The sequence below is a fragment of the Ammospiza caudacuta genome, chromosome 1 (assembly GCF_027887145.1).
Source record: "Ammospiza caudacuta isolate bAmmCau1 chromosome 1, bAmmCau1.pri, whole genome shotgun sequence".
Classification (NCBI taxonomy): Eukaryota; Metazoa; Chordata; class Aves; order Passeriformes; family Passerellidae; genus Ammospiza; species Ammospiza caudacuta.
This window is the reverse complement of record NC_080593.1, coordinates 48,320,111-48,346,432: the sequence shown is the minus strand read 5'-3', so window position 1 is coordinate 48,346,432 and position 26,322 is coordinate 48,320,111. Positions and strand designations below refer to the sequence as shown.

The window sequence follows — 26,322 nt, the reverse complement described above, 5'->3', positions numbered from 1 at the left end:
TCCTGGTCTAATGATGCTTTACGGATCAGCAGACTTAGGGTTCAACATCAAAGAAATGTTCCTGTTTGGAAGCTGATGGGCTGCTCTGAACCATGGATGCCATTTGAGGGGGATCAGGTGTTCCTGCAGTGTTGGTGGCTGCTGCAGAGGAATAGCACCCCCACCCTGGTTGCCTGGTTTTGGAGAACTGCTGCTGTTTTCCCATCCCTCTCTAGAGTGTAGCTCATAGCTTCTGTACAGCTTTGTCTTCCATTTGTGTCAAAACATCAACAGATTTTATTGACATGGGTCTGCTGGGCCTTTGACTCTTGTCTGGTTCAGGGGTGAATAGCACTGAATGCCTAAGAAGGAAAAAGGCAACATGAAAGCCTTTTTACGTACACAAAGTGTACATCCAGCCCCTGGCTTCTCTGCCCTGTTTTCATTTCTTGTAGAGATGGTAGAGCATGTTTACAGCTCCTTAGACTCAGCTGTTCAGTCATGCAGTTTAACTCCAAAAATAACTCTCTTGGGGGATATTAATCCAGCGCTGGATTATCTTTCTAAAATCGTTAATCAGACTTGGTCCCCGAGGGACCTTCCAGCTGAACTTGCCACTTAGTTTCTGTTTGCTGGGGCGGCAGGAGCGGAGCGGAGGAAGCTGATGAGCTTTGACAAGAAGCGGTTCCTTACATAAGGTGCCGAGCAGAGGGAGCTGTGCCTCTCCTCCTGCTGTGGGCCCGGCCAGGCCTCAGCTCCCTGCCAGCACACACCGCATCCGGCCTGGCCCTGCTGCCCTCACTGCCCTGCTTGCCCATCACCTTCAAGAGATGCCATGCAAAAACCTGCCTGTGTCAAGGAGTGGCAGGATCTGTGCCAGCTCCAGGTGCTGTATCTACTGTCTTTTGTCCAGGCTGGAGAAACACATGCTTTATTTTATTAAATTATCAATGCACGTGGCATTCCTTCAGTCACTTTCTAATCATTAATTTTCTTACTCGAGCTGCTTGTGAAATGAGCTGACCTGCTCTTTGAGTGCTACCTCTCTTCTGTAAAAGAACAATTTAGCTGTGCTAGGCTGCTGTTTACATTTGTGAGTAGAGCTGCAAGTCATACAGCTCCTATTAGCCTTGTACTTTTCTTCTGTCTGTGAAGGAAGAATAGAATTTATTTCTTGAGAGATGTACTCTGATAACTTTAAGTTATTTAAATTACTTTGTGGTCCCTGTATGGAAAGTGCCAATGAAATTGCACAAGAAGTTTGGGGAAAAAAAAAAAAGATTTCCACTAGGAACTAATTTCATACACAAATAAAATCCTGTTTTCCACATGCAGTGCATAGGTAGAAGGGGAAAATTCAATATGTATTTTACTGACATTTGTGCTGAATGCATCCTTCAGAGCCAGGCAGGTAAATCAAGAGCTTGCATATCTGTGCTGATGCATTTTTACATTAAATTTCACATACTTTGATTTCCAACTTGGATGTTTATTACTCTGACTTAGTAGACCACAGGAATTCCTTCATAGTATGGTTGAAATGCATAAATGTACTGCATGTGGTAATAATAATAAATGGCAAAATTGACACTTATGGGATGATCTGTTATGCAAAATCATGTTGATGGAAGAAAGTATGTTCAAGTGGTTGACATGCTTTGGCAGTGGTTTTTTCTCCCCTCAAAGTATAAAATAGTGTGCTGGGGAGCATGTAAGTTGCTTAAACGTTCTCCAGGTTATATCTCCTTGCATGCATTAGGGAAAACAATGGGAATTTGCCTTCCTTTTTCTCTGACTCCCTCCTTCCCTTCATACACTCATGCCTGCACATGTGTCCTGCTTGCCTTCAGATTTGGCCTTGGAAATAAAGGTTGTAAAAATGAGTTGGAAAGTTGCTCTTACATGTGAGTGCTTCTGAGATCCCACTGGGAAAGAAAAAGGAATTGTACTTGAGAAAACTCCATAACTAGACCCTTCAGTGTCACCCCTATCCTTTTCACTGTTTGACTGCTGTTGGCATAACAAAAAGCAGCTGAAAACGGTTCTAGTTCTTCATGCACATAATGAAAATTGCTTACTAAATTAGAACCATTTAAACCAGGATTTGTGCCTTCCTTATTTTGCTGGGCAGTGTCTATCACACTGCGTAGCATGGGAATAAATAGTAGGTAATTTTGAACTGTCAGCATTGTAGGTTGTAGAATTTTCTTTTGGGATGACAACTAAATATCAATTTTGGGCTTTAAAAAAACCCCAAAAAGAATATTTGTTTCTGACATTGTCACATAGGTGGAATGAAATGAAATTATCTTTTGTATGTTGTACTGTATTCATAAAAATATAAATTAGGGAAGAAGTCAGCACATGGACTAGGATGGCCACTGAGAAACAGAAATGAAGTGATGACTTTTTATGCTTTTCAGCATTCAGACCACACTCTTATCTTTGAGTTGGTCTTCTGGTGGGAGAAGTGGGACTACATCCATTTGTATTAGTGAAAGATCTGTCACTTTGCTTTGTGTTTTATGACTGTATAAGCATATGTATAGTAATAATTATAATTATGTAGGAGATCTGCTAGCCTACATTAAAACTAGTCACAATGAAATTGTCTGCTGAATGCCGTGGCAGACTTCTCTTGCACCTTGCTTTGGAATGTAAGTGCTTATTTTTCATAGCTGGATTTGATTAACTTACCATCAACTTTCTTTGACTCTGCTTTCTTAAACCTTTCTTCCTGCTTGAGTCAAGACAGCCCACAACTTGCTACAGCAAAATTGGGGTTAATGCCCTCATGTGCATGGGAAAATGGAAGTTTTCTGCAAATTTATTGCTGCGTAATGTTGTTTTACTTTTCTGCTTAGAGCCAATGGTCATGAATCAGTGTTTTTTCTCCAGCATTTATTGTGAGCTTTGGAGGGAAGGTATTGGGCCACAAGTTACTTCTCCTCAGTCAAAAGGAAATGTGTTTGCCCGTGCAATAGGTAGATTCTATAGTTTTTATGGATCTCTTTAGATTTGTGGTCTACAGATGATTTTCTTCATTAAAAGTGTAGAGGAAACATGATGGGGGAAAATAAAACCGTTGAAAACAAAGCCTTACTCAGCTGAAGCTCTCCTCAGTCAAGTTTGTCTGGCAGGAGCTGATGTTCTTTTTGTGTTGTGGCCAGCAAATTCAGGTTCTGGCTGAGGCTTCCAGCATCCCTGCTGCCAGGGACGGGATGCCAAGGCAGGGAGTGCAGGGAGTAGCCTGTCGGTCAGGCCCCAGGTGAGTCAGCCCCACTTCAGCACTGCAGACAGCTTAATGCCAGAACACGGGCAGGCAGGCTGAGAGTACCCAGGACTGCGCTGCTGAGGAGGTGGGAAACGCCATCACTGTGAGTGTGGGAGCAGAAGGTGCCAAGGTCTCAGTTTCAATTGACTATCGAGGTGGATTAACAGCTCATTGCTGCCAAGAAACGTCGCTTCTCCTCCCCTCTCCCGTGTTGTATCACCTCTGAGTAGCTGTTTGACTCAAACATGGTAAAAAGCAGTTGACCAAAAATACTTTTTCAATTTTTGGGTTTTTTTTTTGCTGATTGATTGAGCCAGTGCACTGCGCAGCAAGGGGACCGCTGGATGGAGATGCAAATGATGGGCTTTTGATGTTTCAGGGAGAAATTGTGGGAACTTTGCATTTGCTAAGGCTCTACAGGGTAGAAGACACCCTAAAGTAAATGCCTGATTTTCTCAATGACCAGGAAGCCAGCTGCATGCTTTAATTGTGTTTATTCCCTGTTCCTTTAACATCTACCAAATGTAGACAATATCACAGTGTTTCTTAATCACATTGTTTAGTCTTTCAAGGCATTTCCTGCAATCCAGTTTTATTTATAGATCATCCATTGTCTCATTTACTGCCTTGTGCTTTGCTTTGTGGTGATGTGCGATCCTGTCGGCGTCAGAACTGCCATTGTTGGAAATAAATTGCTGGAGTGTTAAAGTTCATAAATTGCTTTTATATTATGTGTTGAGAGCCTTATGTAGAATGTAGCAGGGCTTGCAGAGTCAGAGGACTGAGCCTTTTCAGAGCAGACCAGAGGCACACCAGAAAGAAGGAAAAATGGAGACATCCACAAGGCTGGATGAGCTCCCACTTACAAAAGTAGTCTGAGACTAAGGTACAATGTTTCCCAATAAAGGGATGATTTCACAATTTTGTTCAGACCAACTTGAGCTCCAGCTTCTGCTGCAGTTGAAGAAAGGTCATTAGGCCAGCTTAGTTGAAGCAGCAACTGAAGGTGCTCAAAGCCTGTTTTAACCTTTACCTCTTTGTGTCTTTGGATGTCTGGTATTCTCAGCCAGCTCCTGTCTTGCTTTAGCTCTTTGAGAGGATGCATGTGCAAACATGTCTCCATGCTTTCACCACTTCCTTCTCTTTTTCTGTAAGAAGAAGTGGGACTGCACCCACTTCTGGGGATTTCTGCAGCTTCTCTTGTTCTGTGGTACATGATGGCGCTTTGCTGGGTCTCAGCAGAGCATGCAGGAAACACCATGGTTGTTGTGGAGGGCATGGCAAAGCCAGGAGGAACCTCCCCATCTGCAGGAGGGTGCATGGGCTGCTGTGTCTGGGAACTGCAGAGCTTTGCTACTAGAGAGGGTGTCCTGCCACCATCGAACTGAGAGAGGCATGCAGAAGCTTTGTTTGTAAGCCCAAAGAGGCACTACACACTCTTGATAAACATTTGTTGTTGCTGTTGGAAGATTATAAAGTTTCATGAGTCAGAAGAGACAGAACTTCAATTCTGCAAAACCTGTGGATTTGGTTATTCCCCTTTTCTCTTTCCCTGAAATTCACAGTTCAGACTATTTGACACGAGATCCTGTTGATATTCATATTCTTGCCAAATTATGACGTGTTATGTAGCTGGTTATGTCACTGTGAATGTATGCTACATCCTTGTGTATTCATGTGTCTGAATGTAGCATGAAGAAGTATTTATATGTGGGTATCTCTGGATCCGTGAGGTGAGGATGTGTGTGTGCGTGTGTGTGTGTGTATATGTGGAAACTGCTGTGTGTTCTGCCTTCTTCCTGACATACTGGTTGCTATAGTGCAGTGATCTATTTGTGAACACCCAGAAGATCATTGCTATAGTTAAAAGAAACCGTGTTTCCTGGCCATAACTTCCTGGGCAATCTCTTCTCCTGAAGCGCCAGCATTAACCGAACTGGTCCCGTTCCCTGGGACTCCAGGAGTGACACTGTAACAGAGGCTTTCTTTAGTTTGTCGCTTTTCCCCCACCAGCATATTTAATAATATTTAAAAATAGTTTTTCTATTTAAATCTAATGCATGCCTATTATTCACCGTACATTTCAGTGCTTCAGCCATCTTTCTAACAGGCTGTCGAGCTGTGCAGCTGTCGTGGCGTTGTGTCCTGTGCTTGCTCCTGTAACGTGTGCCGTTCTCCTGCCCCTGCACATAAACACACACACCTGTACATTTCCATCCACCTGCCCAGCCAGGGGAAATGTAGGAGACTGAAGCGGCAGTGCTGGAGTTCTGCCTGAACTGCTGTAATATTCTTCTTTCTATTTTTTTTTTTCTCTCCCTGCAGGTGTGAATGAGAGAGGCTCTCTGCAGTGTTTAGTGTCCAGTTGTGCTGGCTCCGAGGAACAGCAGCATCGCAATGCCCCCTCCTGCTGATATAGTGAAGGTGGCGATTGAATGGCCAGGTGCCTTCCCCAAGTTAATGGAAATAGATCAAGTAAGTGCCTGTGTACCTGTGCTCAGCTGGCCCTGTTCATGAATAAGTTCTTTGCATGTTTTCTTCTGTATTTATACTTACTTCAATGCATGTGCATTTTTCTATGAATGTATGTGGGGTAGAAAGTGTTTTTTATAAGGGGTGTAACCCTCTTCCTCTTTTACTGCTTAAGATTTTTGATGTGTTTAGCTGGTTTCTTCATTTGCTTTTTCTTTCTAAACAGCTGCTTGAATAAGGCATTTACTGCTTGTGTGACCCAGTTAACACTTTTGTGCCTTAGTTTCTTCAACTGTTAAATTGTGGTAGTGTTTTACCTCTGGGTGGAAAGTCTTCAAATTTCTAGTCAGTGCTTTGCATTTAGAATAGAATCATACTGAATGGCTGCAGCAAGTGCAGATTTTGGAAATTAAGTAGTGGTGCACTGTGAGCAGGAGGACCTTTGTTGTTCTGTTCAGGAATCTCAGAGGTTGTTCTGTTTGTCTGGTTAGTTCTAAAGTAATGGCCCTGTGGACAGATTGGAGGCAGTATACAGAAGTTAACAAATTCAAAATTATGAATTAAAAACTCCTTTTAGGGAATTGTGGTGGGGGGAAACAAACAAAAACAAGTTATACAAGGGCCATGTTTTATATTCTGGACTTCTCTGAGATTGTTTTTGTGGCCCATGTATTAATATTAAAAGCAACCTCTTTAATATTTAACAGCTTACCCTTAACATTTTGAAATCCTGCAGCATGTTACCTGGTTAGAATGATTATTATTTCTGTAAATAGTATTCAGAGTGAAGAAAAGCATTTTATAATGTGCTTTAGACCCTGGTGTGTCTGAGGACTCAGTACATTATAAAGGTCTATTGGAGAGGAGAGCATTTGAATTCACACTGAAAATGTATTACTGAAATGGGTTAATAATTTTTTCATGCAGTGCAATGAGTTTCACTTGTAGTTAACCCTTTTGTGGCACATGCCTGGGAAATTCCTGTGTGAAATTTGAAGAAATATGGTACAAGAGGGCATCTGTAATCACAGCAGTATGATTTTTAAGGATTCTGGAAGCTCCCTTAGAGGAAAAGGGAGTTCCCAAGTGAAACCAAACTTTGTAGGTTGATTTTTTTGACCGGCCACCCTTTTCCATTTTTATTTGCTGAAATTTTTCAGTAAGCATAGAAATCTTCTGCCTTCTGGAGTGAAGAATATTTTACTTTTTTCTTCTTATATAACAAATGGTAGACATTGCACACTCTGTTCAGGGAAAGATGCGTGTTAGTCATGATGAACCAAGTACAGTGAGGACAAAACTGAAAAAGTATTATGAAGTCTCCTTTCAAATAGCAGCAGAATAATTTGAAAATTATTTGGTTTTATTTACAAAAAGCTCAAAGTAACTCTCAAAAAACCCTCATACCTTATCTGTAATATTAGCTTACTTTCCTAGTACCTTGTTTTTAATTTTATGATGTAAGATTTGAAAGAGACAAGAAAGATCAATGTTGAACTATATTGGGTAAAACTCCTCAAACAGAGCCTGCCAAGTTATCTGCAAGCTTCCTCAAGCCACATTATGGGTAGGAGGAGGAAGGAGAGGGAAAGTAAGGCCAAAATGGAGAAGGCTTTAACAGCAGTATGCTCCCGATGCAGAGAGAAATGGAAATGAGAGAATGAAGTTTGAGAGTCTTATTCCTCCCCTTTCTGACATGGAAAGATGGGATAGAAACATTCCTTCCTTCTACCCGTGCACACAAACAGGCGTATTTACCTTTCTCAAGGTTGGAGCAATGTGGGAATGAACCTTGAAAATATCTAGGGTGATACATACTTCAGAGCACACAGCTCTGCCTTTGATTCACTTAGTGCTAACTTTTCCTCAATCTGTTTCCTTTAGAGCAGCTATTCAGTGGAAGAGCTGTAGTGGAGGAGATGATTCATCCCTCAGATGGCTAGCTGTCGGAGATGATAAAGGGGAGGAAGACAGAAAAGAGAAACGACTTACCCACTGACCAGACACTGCAGCCAGTGCCTGTGTCCCAGGTGGCATCTGCTCATTCAGTCACCCTTTGACATTTATTCAGAAAATCCTAAAAACTTTCACATAATGGTTTCTCCTCTCTCTTTCTTACCATCAAGAAAAACAGAATTTAAATGAACAGCACTATAATATTACTTAAAAAAAAAAACCCAGCAGAACCCCATCACTGTAGTGTGACACAAGTGTTTTATCTTTCAGGGTACTGAGTTTGTTCCAAAAACTGAAGTACAGATACCATATAAGAAATCAAAGGAAAATCTGGGAGGTTTTTTAAGGTTGCTCATTGCATATACTTGGAAGCACTTATTTATATTCAGTTGCACATTATCCTAATTTACTTGCTGTGTGTATGCATGTTTTGCTTAGCAGTTGAGAGAGTAAAATATTTTCAAAGTGAAGAAATGTCACTGTGAAACCAGAACCATTGATGGTGGTGTACTGGCAGGTGTGGGCCTTAAAAGAGCTCATGAGTATTTTTTCCCCAAATGTTATTAAACTTTACACTCCCCTGCACGACTTCTGACAGCTTGGACTTCAGGAGGCACAGACCCTTTTCAAGTTGAGGCTTCCCACTGCATTTCTGTAGGTTTGTTAACCTGGGTTCACCAATGGTGGTTTAAAATTTAATCATGCAAAATTAGTCTCACTCAGAGAGATTCTGTGCCAGAAAAATTGACATATAATTAAGTGCCTTTTGGAATTAGCCTCTGTGCCTGCTTCCAATGAATGTAAAGAAAATTTTCTGCTCATTCATTGACATGTGGTATTTGATATCAGTGTTTCACAAGTGCTTTTTTTCTTGGAAAGTTGCTTTAAACAAGGGAGGGGGGAACTGTCTCTTATTTACAGCCCTCTCTCTCTTACCAGGTGGGAACTAATTAAGTTGCAGTAAACCTCACAGGTGGCTGATGCCTGTATGGATTAGAACTGATTTTAAATCATATTCTTCTTGAGAGATGGACTTGACTGAATTTAGTTGCTCTCTTCCTGAATACTTGGGGTTTATTTGGGTTTCCCCCCCCAGCTCCATCATTTTCCTCAATCATAAATTAGAAAAATAGCATCCAGACTCTTCCCTCCTCCATAAAACTGTACTGCCAATATTAAAACTCTGCCCAAAATTAATTTTTAATATGAAGATTTGATTGTGGCTTCAGAACTGAGTACAGTGTTGATCTTTCATGCTTTAGTCTTTCTGTCATGTAAGGGGAGGAATGGAAATGAGTTGGTGTCTGAATTTGCATTGGGATCTTTTTGTGGGCTTTTTAGCAATGCAGTCTGGGGAAGAAATGAATGGTAGATGCTGACTGTCTGTTATCTTTTTCTTCAATCTTCTGGCTGATTATTCTAGAAGATGTTGATAATAGGACTGCACAGGGTCTGTACAGTTGAGCCAGGATGCTGGCTAGTCTATCCTGTCATTTCTTTGATTGTCCCAGAAATAGCTATTTCATAAGAGGGTGTTATTTCTTGTGTTCAGTGAAAGCCTGCATGCTTTAATTTGTGCCCATTATGTATAATTCTTAGCTGTTGGGGTTTTTTTACAGCACAAATTATTTTAGGTAAGCCAATGCTCGTTTTAGGTTACCTGGATACTTTGTGGATTTACAGTCACACTGTTCCTGCTGCAGGAGAAGCAGCTTCCAGGAGAGGCACAAGATGGAGATTTGGGGACAACATCTATTTTGGCTTATCCCATCCAAATCCACTCGTGTGTCTTAACACAAGTTGTACTAAAACCAGACTCCTCTAAGCTTGGGGATGAACTTCCTCAGCCATGGAGGTAAACAAGGCTTTCCTATTGAAAGGAACAGTTTATAATTAAACTTGGCCATACAGTCTCTTCCTCCAGGCTTGCTTTTACCTATGAGATCATTAAACATGGATTAAATTAGCAGATGTGAGTCTTTACATTAGCAAAAAGAAATGGATGGGGGGGAGGGAGGAGGAGAGCTGTGTTTTTTTTTCAAAGAACAAATCTCGTATGGTGAGCAAAATTTACAGGAGCATTTTCATATGACAATTTCATGTTAATAGAAATGCAGCCATGGATAGAGCCATGGGCTGCTTTACATTTATGTTCTCTCTAAAGTTTAGATTTAGTCAGCAAGTTTATCTTTTAAGAATCTCTTTCAAATTGTCTCTTCTCTTCTGCCAGTGTCATTTTAATTGTGGTTCTTTTTTGTCTTCTTCATAGAAGTCATTGTACTTCACTGCATATTAAAAGGTCACCAGTAAGATTTTGGTTTTTTTAAAAGAAGCTTTCAAACCTAAATCTAGTTTCAGACCTAAATATGGACCCTTGGGGATTGTTAATTGATTCAGTGTGTTTCTCAAACTGTGGGGAAAAATGAAGTTCAAAAGAGATTGTAAAATGCTTAATTAGAGAAAAGAAAGTTGCACATCGCTTCTGCCATGTGTGTAGACTAATAATAGATATAGTTTCTGCAAGTACTGTCACTAGTAATAGCAGTATACCGAGACAATCCTGGCACCACGAGTCTAAATGTATGCTATACTAGTGAGCACCAGCATTGTTCAAGCAGTGATCAAGAAAGGGATATTGATGTCTCACTGTACTGTGAAGTGTCACCCTCTGTGCTTCATTCTGGCTCCAGACTCTGACTTGAGGCATTTAGTTCCTAAGGGAATGAAGGGAAAGAGAGGCTCTTGCCTCCTTCCCACAAACCTGCAAATTTATATGAACTCTTACCCAGAAAATATAATGGTACTGCAGTAGCTGGAACTAGTGAAGATTTTTGGTATGAATATTGCTAAGATTTCCAGTGTTATTGCACATCCTGAGTTTATAGTAAAGGGAAATGTCAGTGCCTTTAACAGCTGACAAGATTGCAGTTTCTTGAAGATAGAGGGCTACGAAGCAGATCATGAGGAGAGGAAAAAAACCCCCCCCCAAAATAAAAACAACCCACTGACTTATAAAAACATTCCCTGCCTGGATTTGCAGCAGAAAAGTAGCAGCAGCACCTTTCTGTCAGATAGGAGAAGGAGCCAATGCTCGGGGCTGGCCACTGCAGCTGCATCTCACCCATTCTGAAAGGAGGACATCAGCTGCTGCTGATGGAGGACTTGCCCCAAGATGGATGAACCAAAAGGTGGCTGCCTTTTCAAAAAGAATTGGAAAACATTTTGTTGTCTTAAGCCGGTTTGTTAAAGGTAGGGCTTGCTTAAAATCAGTGTTTAGGTGCCAATCAGATGCTCTTGGAGTTTTATTGCTCCTTGTTGTACCTGTCATATTTCAGCTTCACAAAATTGAATATGAAGCTGTTCATAAAGCAGGTGCTGACTGGCATATAAACATAGTGAAAATATTATTAATAGAGCTGGTAAAGAAATACTATCTGTTATTTTTATGTGATTTTTTTTCCATTTCCTTTGTTGGACTAATGAAAAGTCTCAATTTTTTACTTTTTTAATTTTAAAAGCTGTTAGCAGCAAGAATAACCTTGGAAACAATAATGCAAATTTTTTAGTGCACTGGATATAATTCAATGCACTGACACACTTGTATACATAGACAATCCTTCGTTAATATAATGAACCAATTGTTAGCTACAATGGAGTTTGAAAAATATGATTCTTTTTCTTACAGAACTGCAGCATTGGAGTAGTCATCATTAGAGCCTCAGTTCTTTGATGCGGTGGCTGCCAGCCAGCAGGGATAAAACAGGCAATGTTATTGTCACATGTTATATTTTATTAGTCTGGCTTGTCCAAAGCCACATTCCTACTGGTTGGCTGGATTCTTTCAAAGCTGCAAACTTATGTCCTGTGGTGTGTGTGGCTGGGACCTCATCACTAAAAAATACATAAAAACTCTGTCTTACTGCTTCTGTTTAATACAGAGGGAGCAGCCAGACCTAGTAGATGGAAGAGGTAATAGCTGTGCAGAAGGTTTAGGCATTGTAAAAGAAAGGGAGGGGGAGAATAAATAGAAATGTTTTGTGAACTGCAGTCACAAATGGGTGCTATTTATGCTTTCTACTTGGTGCTATTTTCTAGGTGAAGAACCGTAAGTTCAGTGCAGTAAACAGGGTTCTGTTGGTTGGTTGGTTGGCTGGGTGGTTTTTTTTGTTAAATAGAAGTGCAAGTAGAGCCAGGATACACTTGAGGTCTCTACAGAACTAATATCCTAGTGTTCCTGATCTCCAGAGAACAATATTTTAACAAAGAGATAAAGCACTATCTTCTATTCTCCCCTTGATTTTTGTGGGTTTGTGGGGTTTTTTCTTTGGTGGATTTGGTTTGACTTTTTTCATGTCTGATTTTAGTAACTCAATAATTCTTGCCAGAACCTCCCTGTTGGAGCCTGAATTTTGCTGCCTGCAGGTGATGGCATTTTCAAGATGAAGGCTAAACATGACTTTAAGGTTGTTGCATCCATAAAATTTTTTAACTATCAGCAGGAGTCCCATCTCTTAAGTTAATTCTGCTCTTATTAAAGGGAAATGTGTAACAATGAGACTTCTGAAGTTATGGACTGATGAATTCATTCACATTCTGGCCAGCTGGAGTATCCAGGCACACTTTATGACTCAATTATATTCTAGTTATAGACATACAGACATTACATTTTGTAATACAAAAGAGAGTAATACCAAAAATCCCACAGTAGAATTTTTTTTTTTTTTGCTTTCATGGAGAAACTTCATGTCCTTTTAGGCTAGAAATATGTCAGTCATGAGCTGGGGGTTTGGAGTTCCTTCACTCTGTCTTGAAAGGCATGCTCTCCTAATAGGTTGTGTGAAGAGCCACATCTTAAAGCCCTGCTTTGTATTTAAAAGTGTGTTTTGGCTGTATTTTAAATATGTGTGGCAAGAATGCTGCATGCAAACACGGTGAAATTCACTGCTATGGGTCCCTAGGTGTTTTTTAACTTTTCAGAACTCTTGATTGAGTGTTTTTAGTGTTCTTACTTACACTTGAGAAAACAGGGAGTGTTACGGCTTGTTAGGGACACTAGAGATGGAGTAAGAAGTCTCTGCAAAATTCTGTTTATGGTTTTCATTTTTTGATTGAGGTTTTTTTGTTAACAACATTATATTTTGCTGCTTCCCTTGTTGTACAGTCACTGTAACATCCTAAACACATGATCTGTGGGTCAATGCTTAGATCAGGTGAAATGCAGACTTAGGAGTGAGGATCTCTTTGGAGGTGGGAAGGGAGTAACTGAGGAAGCTGCAGCTGAGTGTGAAGGGAGAGAGGACACAAAAACCTGGGTTTCCCTAAGTCTTGGGCACCCTGTGGAGCTCCGAGTGCTAAATTTATACCAAGGTGTTGCCACTGACATGTTAAAACTGTCACCTTAAGAGCTGTGAACTGAGCTGATAAAAGCTCTCCCCCATCAGCAGCAGCTGCACTTGCTGAGGATTTTGCCTCTGAGGTGTGAATGTTTCCAGCCCTGGGCTGTGCTGCTGCACAGCACAAATGTGTGGTGTTGGCCTGGCCTTGGCTGGGTTTTATGGTCTTTTTCACTGTAGCATTGTGGATTCCCTGTTCTTCAGGCATTCATTCTCTGGGGTGCTCCCCTGGGTTAGAGAATTCCTCCCTTTCATCTTTTACAGATGCCCGATAATAAGTTAACAAGTCCGGTCTCACCAGTATTCCATTGTATGGAATGGTGTTGATTCCCAGAGTGGTTCAGAGCAGGTTGAGTAGGTTGAAGTCCAAAGCACTCCAGCATCCCCCCTTTCCAAAGACCTTTTCTCTTACACCCCAGGAAACCAGTGTTGAATTAGCAAGTCATGGATCTAGGAGTCCTTGCATCTGGTGTTTGCCACCGGTCCACTGTGGACCCTGGTGTATGACAGTAACAGGTAAAACCTCCACTGACTGTGAAAAGAGGTGTTTTTCTGCTTTTAAATAGCCATAAAACGACTTTAGCACTGAAAGATTTATTAGTGTCATAATAGTATTAATTATAAGACAGAATGTTTACTGTTTACTGGCTTGAAGTTCTGTTTTTTGACAGGTGCACAGGTCAGCAACTGAATTATTTTCCTTAATGCTGTTTCACACTAACAGATGTGCTGCATCTGCTGTTTTTTTCTGTGATAGGCTTAAAGACAGCAGAGTTAAGGGTTTTCTTGTTACTTCTGCAGTTAAAAGGTGTCAGACAGGGAGAGGGATATCCCAATCATTGTCCTAGAAAAAACCCCAACAAGCAGAACCTAACAAACCAACCGAAGCAAAAAGAAAAAGCAATAAATCTCTATCAGTCTTGCAGAAAGGAAAGATATTCAGGCTTGGCCAAAAACAAACCTGTCTACAATTTCCTGGTATAGCACAAAGTATATCAGAACTGTACATATAGCACAGGTTTCTACCTGGATTTAGGCTTCTGTCCTCTTTACAGTTCACACACACACACACACACACACACACATACACAGACACACACACTTTCTGTTTGATTTGGAAGGGCTTTAAACCCAAATTGGAGTACTACTGGTGGTTTGAACAGGACCTAGAAGTGGGTCAGCATTGATATATTGGACATTGTTTGCTTGCTTTTGCTCATGCCATGATTTCTCTGGAACAGCACAGTGGTCTGCACTAACACCTGTGCTTAGTTCATCCTGGTGACTGTTTACCTATGAGTTCTCCATAGGGGTAGGCATGAAAGGATGAAACTGGTGAGGAAATTGGAGTGGGAAATCTTAGTCTGTGCTCTGCAAGTTACTTTGGAAGTGCTACCAAGTACTGCACAAGTAGCAAGGGCAGGTACTCAAGACAGAGTTTGGGACCTGTGTGCATCCCAGCACACAGAACCCGGTGACACAACTGAGATATGTGCAGGTGAGCTCAGAACTGGTGACCTGCATTAGGGCCATGCCTGAATCCTGGACATCTGTGCTAACCAGTCAATGCAGATAGAGCTTTACCAGGTGTGTAAATTCACACTGGCTGTAGAGCTGCCTGTGCTCTGTGTCATTGTCAGGATTCTCCCCTTGTGTGCAGATCTGTAAGACATGAGGCTGAAATGCCCCAGTGTCACTTAATTTCAACTCTTAATTTAATATCTGCCCTAGGAAAATACTTTTATTCTAACCAATGTGTTCAGCGCAGATACTGTGATAAGTCAGCTGAAGGTGTTATCTCCTGTAGGGAGCACAAAGTTTACTTTGATCTCTGTTATTTTGTACATTAAAGCAACAGCCTGATCTTCTTAGAGCTTTAAATGAGCATCTCAGCATGTGTAAAAGCTCACTTCATTTTTACAAGTCTAGGAGGAGACATAGAGACCAAAAAAAAAAAAAAAGGCACTAGCACAAAATACTCATTTCTATGAAAGAAAAACTTAAAAATATTTTTGACTGATTGTAAGAAATTCTTTGAAGTACATTGACTAATAAGGTAAATTTGACTTTTTGGAACTGTAAATGCAGCAAAGCTAAGTAAATTTCCATAAACAGAATTTTATTAATATTAAGGTAACAAAACCTTCAAATCTATGCTCTTTGACATTTGGCAGATATTTAGAGCCAGGGGCAAAAAAAAAAAAAAAAAAGGGACTTTGAATGGCCTGCCAAGTGGAATTAACTCTGCAGAGAATGGAAATAGACTTTTATCTCATTTTCCATGGTTAAAAAATGAAAAAAAAAAAAAGCTCCCTTTTCTTTGTTTCCTAGTAGTGCTGTGGTCCTATCCTTGCAGTAGACAGTCATGTCCTGACACTGGTACCCAAACACATTTCCGTGTCTCGCAGGCTGCGGCACATTCTGGGGGTGGCTGCAAGCCAGCTGGGAAGTGCAGCAGGAACTGGGCACTCACCCACCTGCCTGCCACTCCAGGGCTCTGCTGGCAAGGGGGCCTGGCTGTGCAGGCAGGGTGGCAGGGCTGCTGCTGCTGCCAGCTCAGTGTGCTGCGTGCCAGTGTCCCTGCAGCAGCCTCCTGCCAACCAGCCTCCGCCTAGGAGAGGGCACACAGGGAGCCATGGCAGCCCTTGTGCTTGCAGGGACACCCCTCTTGTGAACAATGTCCTGGTGGCAGTTTATCTCCCAGCCAGGGAAGGGGAGGGAATTTTTTCTGGAGACTTAAATCTAGGGGGAGTGCAGCCCAAGGGATTATTAGGAGCAGCAGCTTATTGCTAGTACTTATTTGTGATGGTGTTCACAGGGGTCTTAGGATGAGGGAAGAGATGAGGATCTGACTCCATGTTTCAGAAGGCTTGTTTAATTATTTTATGATATATATTATATTAAAAGAATAGAAGAAAGGATTTCATCAGAAGGCTAGCTAAGAATAGAAAAAGAAGGAATGAATAACCAAGGCTTCTGTCTCGGACAGAGAGTCCAAGCCAGCTGACCGTGATTGGCCATTAATTAAAAACAACCAGCAGGAGACCAATCACAGATCCACCTGTTGCATTCCACAGCAGCAGATAATAATTGTTTACATTTTTTCCTGTCTGAGGCCTCTCAGCTTCTCAGGGGGAAAAATCCTAAGGAAAGGATTTTTCATAAAACATGTCTGTGACACTTATTATTACTTATTGCCGTGGTGTTATTTATTTAATATTTATCAATTTGTAAAGTGTTATCAAATTGATAATTGCAAACTCTGTGTCCCAGAAGAGTTCCACTTTTTTTCATGTTGTTTCTTTCATCATGGGCTGTGCTTACTCACATCAGTGCTGTAGCAGTAGTGCCACAGGAGGACCAAGCTGTACCATGAGAAGCTGGTTGTGTAAATAATTTTTATTATTGAGGATCCAGTTGCTTTTTCTTTTAGCTGTACTTTACAGGTTCTAATTGATTTGTTGCAGTGTTTTTTTTTGGTTTTTTTTGTCCAAGTTTTTAGTTTCAGATTTTGTCATATAACAATGCAGAGGTGGTGTAGATTAGGCAAAGGGGGTAGGAAGTGAATGGGATTGACAAAGGACATAAAAGTTAATGGTATAGAGAACTTAAAAGTATGAAAATAATTATTTTAAATGTAATTTAATCCAGTCTTCGGAGTATTTCTATTATTCCTATTTTAGGTTGTTGAATTTCTTTTTTGTCATCTTCTAATAGGAAACTATAGATCCTATGGGAAGTAATGAGAAGGAAAAGCAGTACTCTTTTTGTCCTCCATGATATTGAATCTGATACCTGGTTTCTGTTTACTTTGTAAAGGGAGTTAATAACCCAGATAAAATTTTGTCAAAATATGGAAATATCAGAACAGGACCTACAGCAGCATCCTAAGGGATGAAGGGGATAGAGCATGCAAACCTGTGCACTCTGCCTGGCAGCAGTTTGCCTACAAGACTGGCCCATGAGCACTGAAAGGCAATCTGAATTTATCTAGCTCCAGACAAAATTGTGCTCCTCCCTCTGTCCTCCACAATTTTTTTCTTTGTTTTTTTTTTTTTTTTTTTTTTTTTTTTTTTTTTTTTTTTTTTTTTTTTTTTTGCTGGTTGTTGTTTCTTAAAAGGTAGAAGAAAGAAAGCAGTTGGAAGCCGGGGTTGCTCTTATAGGATTGCAGAAGCTGAAAAAGCCCTCAGAGAGGAGAACAGTAGGTCAAAGTAGCTGTACACAAGTGACACAATAATCCAGACTGAGGAACTGATCAGTCCAAAAAAACTAGGAGAAAAACCCACTTTTTCTATCTGGTGTGATCTGCCTGTTCTGCTCCACAGCCTGGCTGCAGCTATGCCAAAAACTGAGGCAGTGCAGCAGAGAAGCTGCTGTGGAGAAGGAACCTGTTCCTGCTGCAGAATGGAGCAGTTTCCCTCCTCTGCCTTTTCTTCCCTGTGCTGGTGTTTGCTGCTCATTTAGCAAGGAAATCAGGAAAATTCCCCAAGAAATCAGTCCTGGGGAAAACTATTTCCCCCCCTTCCCCTCCTTCTCCTGGGCCAGCTTTTAGTTGTATTAACTGCCCTAGCGTGGATCATCTTGGGTGGTCACGTGAAAACAGAAATGGCTATGAAAGAAGGAAGGAAACCAAGGACTGAGACAATATGGTAAGCAGGAACAGAATCCTTTCAGCAGGTGCTTTCATTCCTGTCTGATTAAAATGGTCTTGTGTAATGTTTCTGCCTGTTTATTAACTGGCTTAGTTGACTGGACTGTTGAAATAATAAATTCTTCTCTGTTCCTGACCTGGCCAAGGAGTCCTGTCTATGGCTTTCTGTCAGTGGCGAAGCACAGAAAACAAATTCAAGGGAAAAATATTTTTTCCTTCACATAACATGCCCTGATACTGAGTTAATTTTTCTACTAATAATTTCCTACAAAAATTAAAGGTAAAAAGCTTATTTTGACAATAGCATTGAATTAATTTGGTTTATGGTGAGTCTTCTGTATTTGTTTCCTTTTAAGTAATTCATTATTTTAAGTAATTGATTATTTCATGAACTGTTATTAGTGGAAGTAACTAGAGAGGGGGATCCTATAGGGTGTTTAGGTGATTTGGGAAGTTTTTGTGAATCAACAGATATATGTGACATTGTGTTGTCACCCAGTATTGGGGAAAAAAGGTTCAGTACTCACTCAGCTGGTAAAATTTGGCATGTTTTTTTCTGCCATGCAATTTCATCTATGGTTTTGGACATAAAAGGGCATTTGCTGTTAGCCAGAAGTCTTTTAAAAACACTTGTGTGTGCACCCTGTGTTTATAACCATGTTCAAAGCATTGCAACATCAACAGGCTGGACTGTTTTCTTCTTTTCTATTTTGGGACCCAAAGCAGGGGAGCTGTTTTGAGTCAGTCCAAATGCTCCTGTGCTCACAGATGTAGAGAATAAAGCAGAACTGAGACATCTGGGATTCTAACACCTTCCAGGTGGTGTTTTATCAGAGGGGAACCTGCATGTGTGCACTTAAGAGAGAGGATTAGTGTCATCATATGACCATCTCTGAAAGGAACAAAAGAAGGTTTAAAGTTATTGAATGACTTCTGGTTTCACATATCATTCCTGGAAAATGCTGGTGTTGATATCTAAATCTTCTGTTTCTGTTGCGTAATGAGATACAGTGCACACAAAAGGCCCTTTTGATTTCTCAGTTGAAAAACTGAGTCTATGTTATATGGGCTAAGGTTGGCAAAAATAATGGATAATGTCATAATGCAAATGTCTAGAATTGCTATCTTTATACCTTTATGAGACCGAAACAGCAGAAAATTTTGGGACCCTTTCACACTTGACATTAAATAAATAATGAAATGCTACTAGTTTTGTTTTTTGCATTTGCGGCCTTTGGAATCATATTCTAAGAACTCAGAGTTATTCTAATTTGGTGATTTTGCTTTTTCTTTCTTTTTTTCATTTACCAGAAAAAGCCACTGTCCTCGATAATAAAAGAAGTCTGTGATGGGTAAGTTCTGCTATACAGTACATACTAGATACAGTGCTTTTTGAAGTATTAAACCAACTAGGAGATATTTTTTTCCAAAGAAAATCTAGATATCCTGTATGACTAGTCATTAGTTTCTTAAATATTTTTGTGTTAGTTTCAAATTTTGAATTTGCAGTGCATTTTGGATCAATTGCTTGCAAGATGAGGCTCCTAACAAAACAGCTCCATCATGGGGGTGACTCTCATTTTGACTGCTTCCTTCCTTTCTGCACAGAAATGCATTTTGCATTTTTGCAGTTTGGCTGTGGTCCCTGCTGTTCACGTGTTAAGGGACTAAAGCACTGCCTCTGGATCTGAATTTTGAGCACTGACTCCAGTGGGTGCTGTAAGCTGGTCCAGTTGATGTGACTGTTTATATGAAACTGAAATGTTAATTGCAAATTCTGTATTATAGACTAATAATTGGCTAAGACAAATACCTAGATTTAAGTTTAATGGATTAATCAAAAAACCTGTTTCAAGCAAGTGCTAGCACACAGGAGAAACTAGCTATATTTATCAAATTGCTGCTGAGCTAAGAAGGTGATATTTTATGCCTAATGTATTATATCAACTTAATACTATATCCATTGTGTATTGTATAAGCTAGCATAAACTTCTGGTACTGTACATTTTTTTTGGTCAATTTTAGTGACTTAGTGGTCTTGCTAACTGCAAAAAAAGATCACTAGGATGTATTTGTACTGAGGTTTTCCTTTTGTAAGCATGCTTTTAGCTTAAACTTTGGAACTCATCATTGAAAGCTATGGAAAACTATGAGAAGTATGAGAAATACATGGGAATGACAGACACTTGTTTGGTCATGCTAAAATTATGTAAAGGGTACTTTTTGAATTATTAAGGTTTCATTTTGTGATTAATTTATTTTCATATTTCTAAGGTGGTCTCTTGCAAATCATGACCAATTTGCACTGCAGCATGCTGATAGTTCTAATTTCTACATCACCGAGAAGGTGGGTAAATTGTTCAATGCAATTTTTGCATAGCCTATAAAAATATTTGCCACAGTCATTTATTTTAAATTAAAATATATGAAAATATACTTTCCATAATGCAATGCCACTGAAAGGGTAGGTACTGCAAGACCTGATTTAATGACTCTTTAACTGATTTTTTCTGTTAGGAATAGCAAATAAAAGTCCAAATGTGCAAAGTTCTTCATGTCAGTTGAGTTTGAGACTTGAGCACTGAGCCCTTCAACTTTGGTATTCCTGTGTGTTTAGTATTCTGCTAACAAGTGGTGTACAGGAAACTGGAATATTTAAAACATGAAGGGCTCTTTGAAGTGTGAGGAGACCTTCAGTGCATGTCACTTTCCTTTTTGGCTGAGCTGGTAGAAATAAGTTTCAGTGACTGTGTGATATTTCCTACTCTCTCCTGCCTGCTGTCTTGTCCTTACCCAGTTCTGTAAGTTCTGTTGGCTTACTTTTTCTTGTCCCCATTTAGTGTGGCAATAGGTGATTCATCAAGTGATGCAGTGATTTCAGCACAGAGTAATGAAAAGGCTATAGCTGTCATAAAAATGGAATGTCTAGTATAAATATATTTGAGACATGCTCAAGTGAATGGGACCAAGTAGAACATTCATTCCTAGCATTACTGGTAAAATTGCCCAAATTACAAAATAAAGATGATTTGGAAGAGTGCACATGTAGTACTGCAGATGTACAATTTCTAAGCAATGGCACAAGGACACTGTTTAAAACCTGCTGAAGTCCACATGCAAATTCCCTAATCTTGGTGGATGCTGAGCTTAAAAGACCTGAGCTTAACGGCATAGATATAGATGCCTCTTGCTCATCTTGTTCTCAGTTTGGTTTGGCTTGCTCTGAAGTAGAGACATGTCTTGGTTCTGTTTGGCATTTTACAGTTCTCTAGGGTTTGCTAATATGACTGAGACATGAACTAAGTTTTCTCTTGCTGTAATTCATACCCACACCCGAGAAATAAAGGAAACTTAGGCACTTAGTTAAGACTACTTTGGGAAGACTAAATTTAACAAGATAGCAAGAACAGTTGCTCATAAGATAGTGCTGGTTTTGTTTTGGTTATTTTTTTTCCTGGGCTGTTTTGTTTTGGTTTATTTTTGTTTGTTAATTTTGCTTGTTTTTTTTTTAACAGACCAGTTTCAGTTTTTCATTTAACTACTTGTCAGCCTGGATAACCTTCTCAATATGTCCCCTCCCTTTTTTTTTTTTTTTGGGTCTTCCACTTTTTTTGCTTGTATGTTGTTTTGGGGTTTTTTTTCCTCTCCTTTCTTTTCGAGTTTCAGTTGACAGACACTTCAATGGCCACCAGAAGGAAACCTGTTGAAGTAATTACTGACTTCTGTGTTTTGCCTCCACCAAATTAAACAGTGAGATTGTTCTGCTAATTGCCCCCAGTGGTGACACAATGTTTACCAATAAAGCAGTCACAATTGAATTTGCCTGTTGGCATTTAAATTCTGTGAGTATTTCCAAGAAGTAGGGATTGAGTGAATACTTCAGCTTTTTCAAGGTCTTTGTCCTGATGAAATTCGAGGGATATTTCAGGCTTTATCTCCACCTTTGGTGGATAGGATTCTGCAGCTTTGGAGAAATCTTTTCTGTTCCACATAAAAGAGAGCCTGACGGTTTTTGGCTGCCTTTAACTTGCAATAAGGATGGAAAATTATGGTCTTCTAGGACATTTTGGATTGTACTGCAGAGAGGACTTAGAGTTTGTTTATTCCCTACTGGAAATATGCAGAGTGTCTGACTCTGAGTCACATAAATAAGAGAGAAGAGCTTTAAATGCCACTAGAATTACTCAGATGTCTGTGACTTTCATTAGATATTGTTCACTGTTTATAGCTGGTTGTTGGATCGTGGCTGTGAAGAGAGGCTTATATAGGCCATCACCCCTTCCACATACTTTCCCTCATTTGTGTTCAGTAGGACATTGTTCTGTCTGAATTAAAACATGAAAATCACCAGGCATGAGGAGAAACACATGCACTTCAAGGAAGCTACAACACTTTATTGTTAAAATCCACATTGCTTTAATCTTAGTTTTACTAATGGATATGAGCAGAGCATTTTTTGTTGCAGTGACAGCTTCTCATAAGAAGTATTTTTCACAGCTCTTAAAGATGAATTGTGTGACTGTATGCGTGCAGATAACATTATCTATAGGTCATGTTTCTGCAGAGACTGCCTTCCAGGTAGAGATGCCTCTTTAAAATATCACTATGTTTAAAGATACCAGAAAGAAAAGCAATTAGTGATTTCTTGTATACAGTAGCAAGAAGCTTTGAAGTGAAAATGTCCAAATGTTACATGGCTTACAACTGTAGTTCTGTTTTTGGTGGCAAACAGCCCATCTGTGTTTTGGCTGTCATATACAGAACTCTTTATCTTTTGTAGCTGGACCTATATCTCCCAATTATATCACGCATAAATAAAAACAACACCCAAGCAGTTCTGTCTCTGAAATTATTTATGTTTTGGCTGTATTATTTGGAAAAATGCCTCTACAGATATAGCAATAACTCCTTCAGGCAGCATAAGTGAGGTCTTTTAACAAATTTTGATTCAGCCAGGGTTCCTACTACAGATAGGGCTTATCCCAGCAGATCCAGTTTTGGCTGCTGCCTCTGGGGCCATGGTATAGCTATAACTGTGCCCCTGAAACTGCAGTGAAAATTATTAATTGTGTCTTTTAGCCTTTTTTTCTAAAAATGAGAGAAATAAAAGAAGAGGGTATGTAGACAAGAAAACAAAGCACTCATAGTGCCTGAGCTAAAATCTCTCTGATGTCTCAAAGTGTTTGATTTTTAATTAATTTTAAATGTTAATAGGTGTGTGTGTTTTTTTAAAAGGCTTTGCTTATCATGAAGGAGCATTTCTCTGGTAGGTCAAATGCCTAAAAGCCTGACTTCTGAGTCAGTATCTTATCATGCTAGATACTACAAGATAAGAATAAATAAGTCACCTTTGCCTCAGTCTATCCAGGCTGTACCTGAATTAGATGCTTGTGTACATCAGGTGCAATGACTCAGGAACACTATAGCCTGGGGGAACTCAGGTTTAGAAAAGAAAATGCTGTATGAAGAGTAGAAAATGGCTGTATAATTTTGTGTGCTATGTGTGCTCCCTGGCTGAAAACCACAGCTCAGATAATTGTTAGCTATGTTCCTCTGCTGGCAGTATGAGCAGGGCAGGGACAGACATTTGAGTGGCTGATGCTGCACTTGGTGGATATGGCTGGTCCCTCATCACTGCTCTCCCTTGGCCTTGCAGACCATGGCCAGCTCTGGATCCATTTGTAGGTCCTGTGTTTGTCTGGGGAAGGATGGTGTTCAAGCTGGATTCACTGCTGGACGCAGAATGTGGTCACTCTTAACCCTTCACCTGAGCAGATCTCAGAAATGAAGGGTTGGCTGCTGGTGCTGAGGGGTTTGTGAGCCAGCACTGAGCATGCAGAGGTGACAATGGTGATATATTTTGTTTTCTTTAAATACAAGGATGTTTCATTCATCTTTATATTGAATGCAACCCGTTATTATTGTCACAATTTTGTGTTTGTTCTTTTTTACATCTGATGCATCGGAATACTTCCCATGGGTTTTTTCTCCTTCTATCTCCTACATTTCCCTTTCATTCTTTTTACTTGAAGTGGAGGGGAGCAGACACTGAGTTTACTCCATTAGTTTTGGGAAACTTTTAATTCTGTTTTGCAAGAGCTGCTTCACCTTCCTTTGGTTGTAATTATTCAACTCTGTGCTGTGTTTGAAGATGGGACATCTTTCTTACCCCATCTTCTCAGGGCTGGGAACCTGAGTGAAGTCCCTGTTCTTTGTGCTTTTTCAAAGGTGATTTTGCTCATGACCTATTTTTTGCTGAATGCAACCTATAATTGTATATTCATGTGAAATTCTTCCATGCCTTTACAGGCTCCCTGTGTGGGAGTGTATGCAAATAACAGGACGAGAAATGAGCAATTTGTATAGTTGGGACTTTTTGAGTTTTTACGTTTTTCATATTTGTCTGTTTTCTCTGATTAATTGAATTTCAGTGAGTTGTAAAAAAACATTCTTAATAATGGTTTCTGATTCTTGAAGGACCTGGTGCTTCTTAAGCAACTGAGAATGAAAAGTAGCATGAAGAATGGGAACTGGAGAAATGTGTTAAGAGAGCTGTTTCATTTTCCATTTTGCATCACTCCTATAATACTTTTATTAATAGTGCTACATAAATGGTAGATTGTAGATTAGATCTGGATCAAACCATGCCTGGCTTTCCCTTTTCTCGGCCACTTATAAGACATGGTATTTCCCACATATTCACACATTTCTTACTGTTTTGGGGCATCTGCACAGCCCTGCAGAAATTCCCTACAGTAAGGGCAGCATGTGGCATCTGAGTGGCCATGCTCCTGCCTGCTTGATGGATGTTGGTAACACTGCCCTGTAGACTCCAGTAAAGTCTTAGAGAGCACTAGTACATTTTTCAAGTGAACAGAAGTAAAACTTCAGTATCCATATACTAAATCACTTGCAACCCTCCTTCATTCAGGCTGATTTCAAGAACCTTGATAATGGTTATCCTTCTTTTAGTTCTCTTAGGACTCTTTTTGTAAAACTTTTGGTCTATACTAAATTTTCTGTGAAAATAATTATGCCCTGTCCCCCTATTATACTTTCTGGCCCTAGCATAAACAGCTTAATTCTTCTGCTTGCTTCCTATTAAAATAATTGTTATGGCAATCTTCTGTTTAGCTCCTTAGTTCCATATCAAGGCTGATGAGATGGAACAAGTGGGGTAGTTTTAAAAAAATCTGTATATATATTTTCCTGAATTAAGTTTGCAATTTTGCCTCACAATTAATCACTAGAGAGGAAAGGCTCTAAAAATGTTCAGCTTTCAGTTAGAGCAATTGAAGGTAGGTATGGCATACCAGGGACACAGTACAACTATTTGGGTTCAGCTGATGGCAAACAGTTCTGTGTAAGATTTGGCCCTATAGAAAAATATTCTTTAATTCATCTTTAAGCTTAGAGAACAACCTGTCTGGATGGGTAGTTTTCCTAAGTGCAATGAACAGACATAACAGTGCAGAGGATGGTTCTGATTTCTTCTCCCCTTCCCCAGAAGATCCTGACACTTAATTATTTGGTTTTTTTTTTTTTTTTTTTTTTTTTTTTTTTTTGTGGTTTTTTTTTTGACAATTTTTGTAGGTGGTGGCAAGGAGGGGATCATTTTGTGCCACTTTAATTCATTAAATTTGCTTAGTAAAAAGGCTGCTTGATCTGATGCAGGGATGGGGCAGGACTTGAATCATGTCCAGGAATAGCCTGTACACAAGAAAGAAGCAAAGGAAAGGTAGGAAGAAGAATGGAACTTTGCTTTTTTTAACAGCTGTGAGCTGTCCCTCAATTGTTTCTGGAACTGGCTTAAGCTGACGTGGAACAATATTTTGTCAAGCTCCAACTGCAGTCAAAAATGGAAAAGGAATGTTTTACCTGCAGTCCTCCTGTGAGGGAGAGGAAGGGCACAGGAAGGGTGTAGGAGAGGGATGTATGTCCTAGAGAAGCACAAACACCTCCAGGCTTTCCCTTAAACAAGTCTTGGTGTTGTGGCTCCAAGTTTGGTGCTTGCAAAATGAGCTGGCCCACTTTTCCTGCTTATGCTATACTGCTTATTCCTGTCTCCTACTGTGCAAACCAGGCAAACCCCAAAATGATAAAATTTTCATCTGCTTTATTTCCCTTATTGACTGATACAGCTGTCTATGCCACATATAACAGTAGCAGGGATGAGCAAGATGTTGAAAAGCAAAACTCTGTGGTAGCAAACTGGGCAACTGTGCTTTGATTTGGCAAAAGTGAGCCACAGCCTGGGCTTCAGTATTCACTTATTCTCTAAGCATCTGCTTAAGGAGCACTGCTGCTGTGCTGGCCCTCAGTGGTGTTATGAGTGAATATGGTGGGTAACCTGTGCTGAAGAGCTGACTTCAGTTTGATAATCCTTACTTGGGTTTGGTGGGGTTTTGTTCTTGGGTTTTTTTAAATCCAAACCAGCCCTGTTCTGATTTCTCCACATCATCTTACTAATAATAGTATGAGCACAGCTAAGTCAGTCATTTCCTGATGTTTATTTTTCAGGGTGCAGCTCTTCTGTTGGAATTTATCAGAGGACGATAGGGCTGCTTGTGTTGGGCCCACCCCTTCCCTGTGGCTGG

General features: G+C 40.0%; 1 protein-coding gene across 2 annotated transcripts in view; it reads left to right on the top strand.

The window, feature by feature from the left end:
• The window catches only part of ELMO1 (engulfment and cell motility 1), a 303,889-nt gene that overhangs the window by 44,560 nt on the left and 233,007 nt on the right, over positions 1-26,322 (top strand). For both annotated transcript variants that reach the window (XM_058803529.1, XM_058803519.1), the window contains exons 3-5: positions 5,579-5,728; positions 19,037-19,077; positions 20,000-20,072. In XM_058803529.1, the coding sequence (XP_058659512.1) occupies positions 5,651-5,728; positions 19,037-19,077; positions 20,000-20,072 (192 nt within the window). In that variant the 5' untranslated portion in view covers positions 5,579-5,650. The remainder of the gene's footprint in view (positions 1-5,578; positions 5,729-19,036; positions 19,078-19,999; positions 20,073-26,322) is intronic.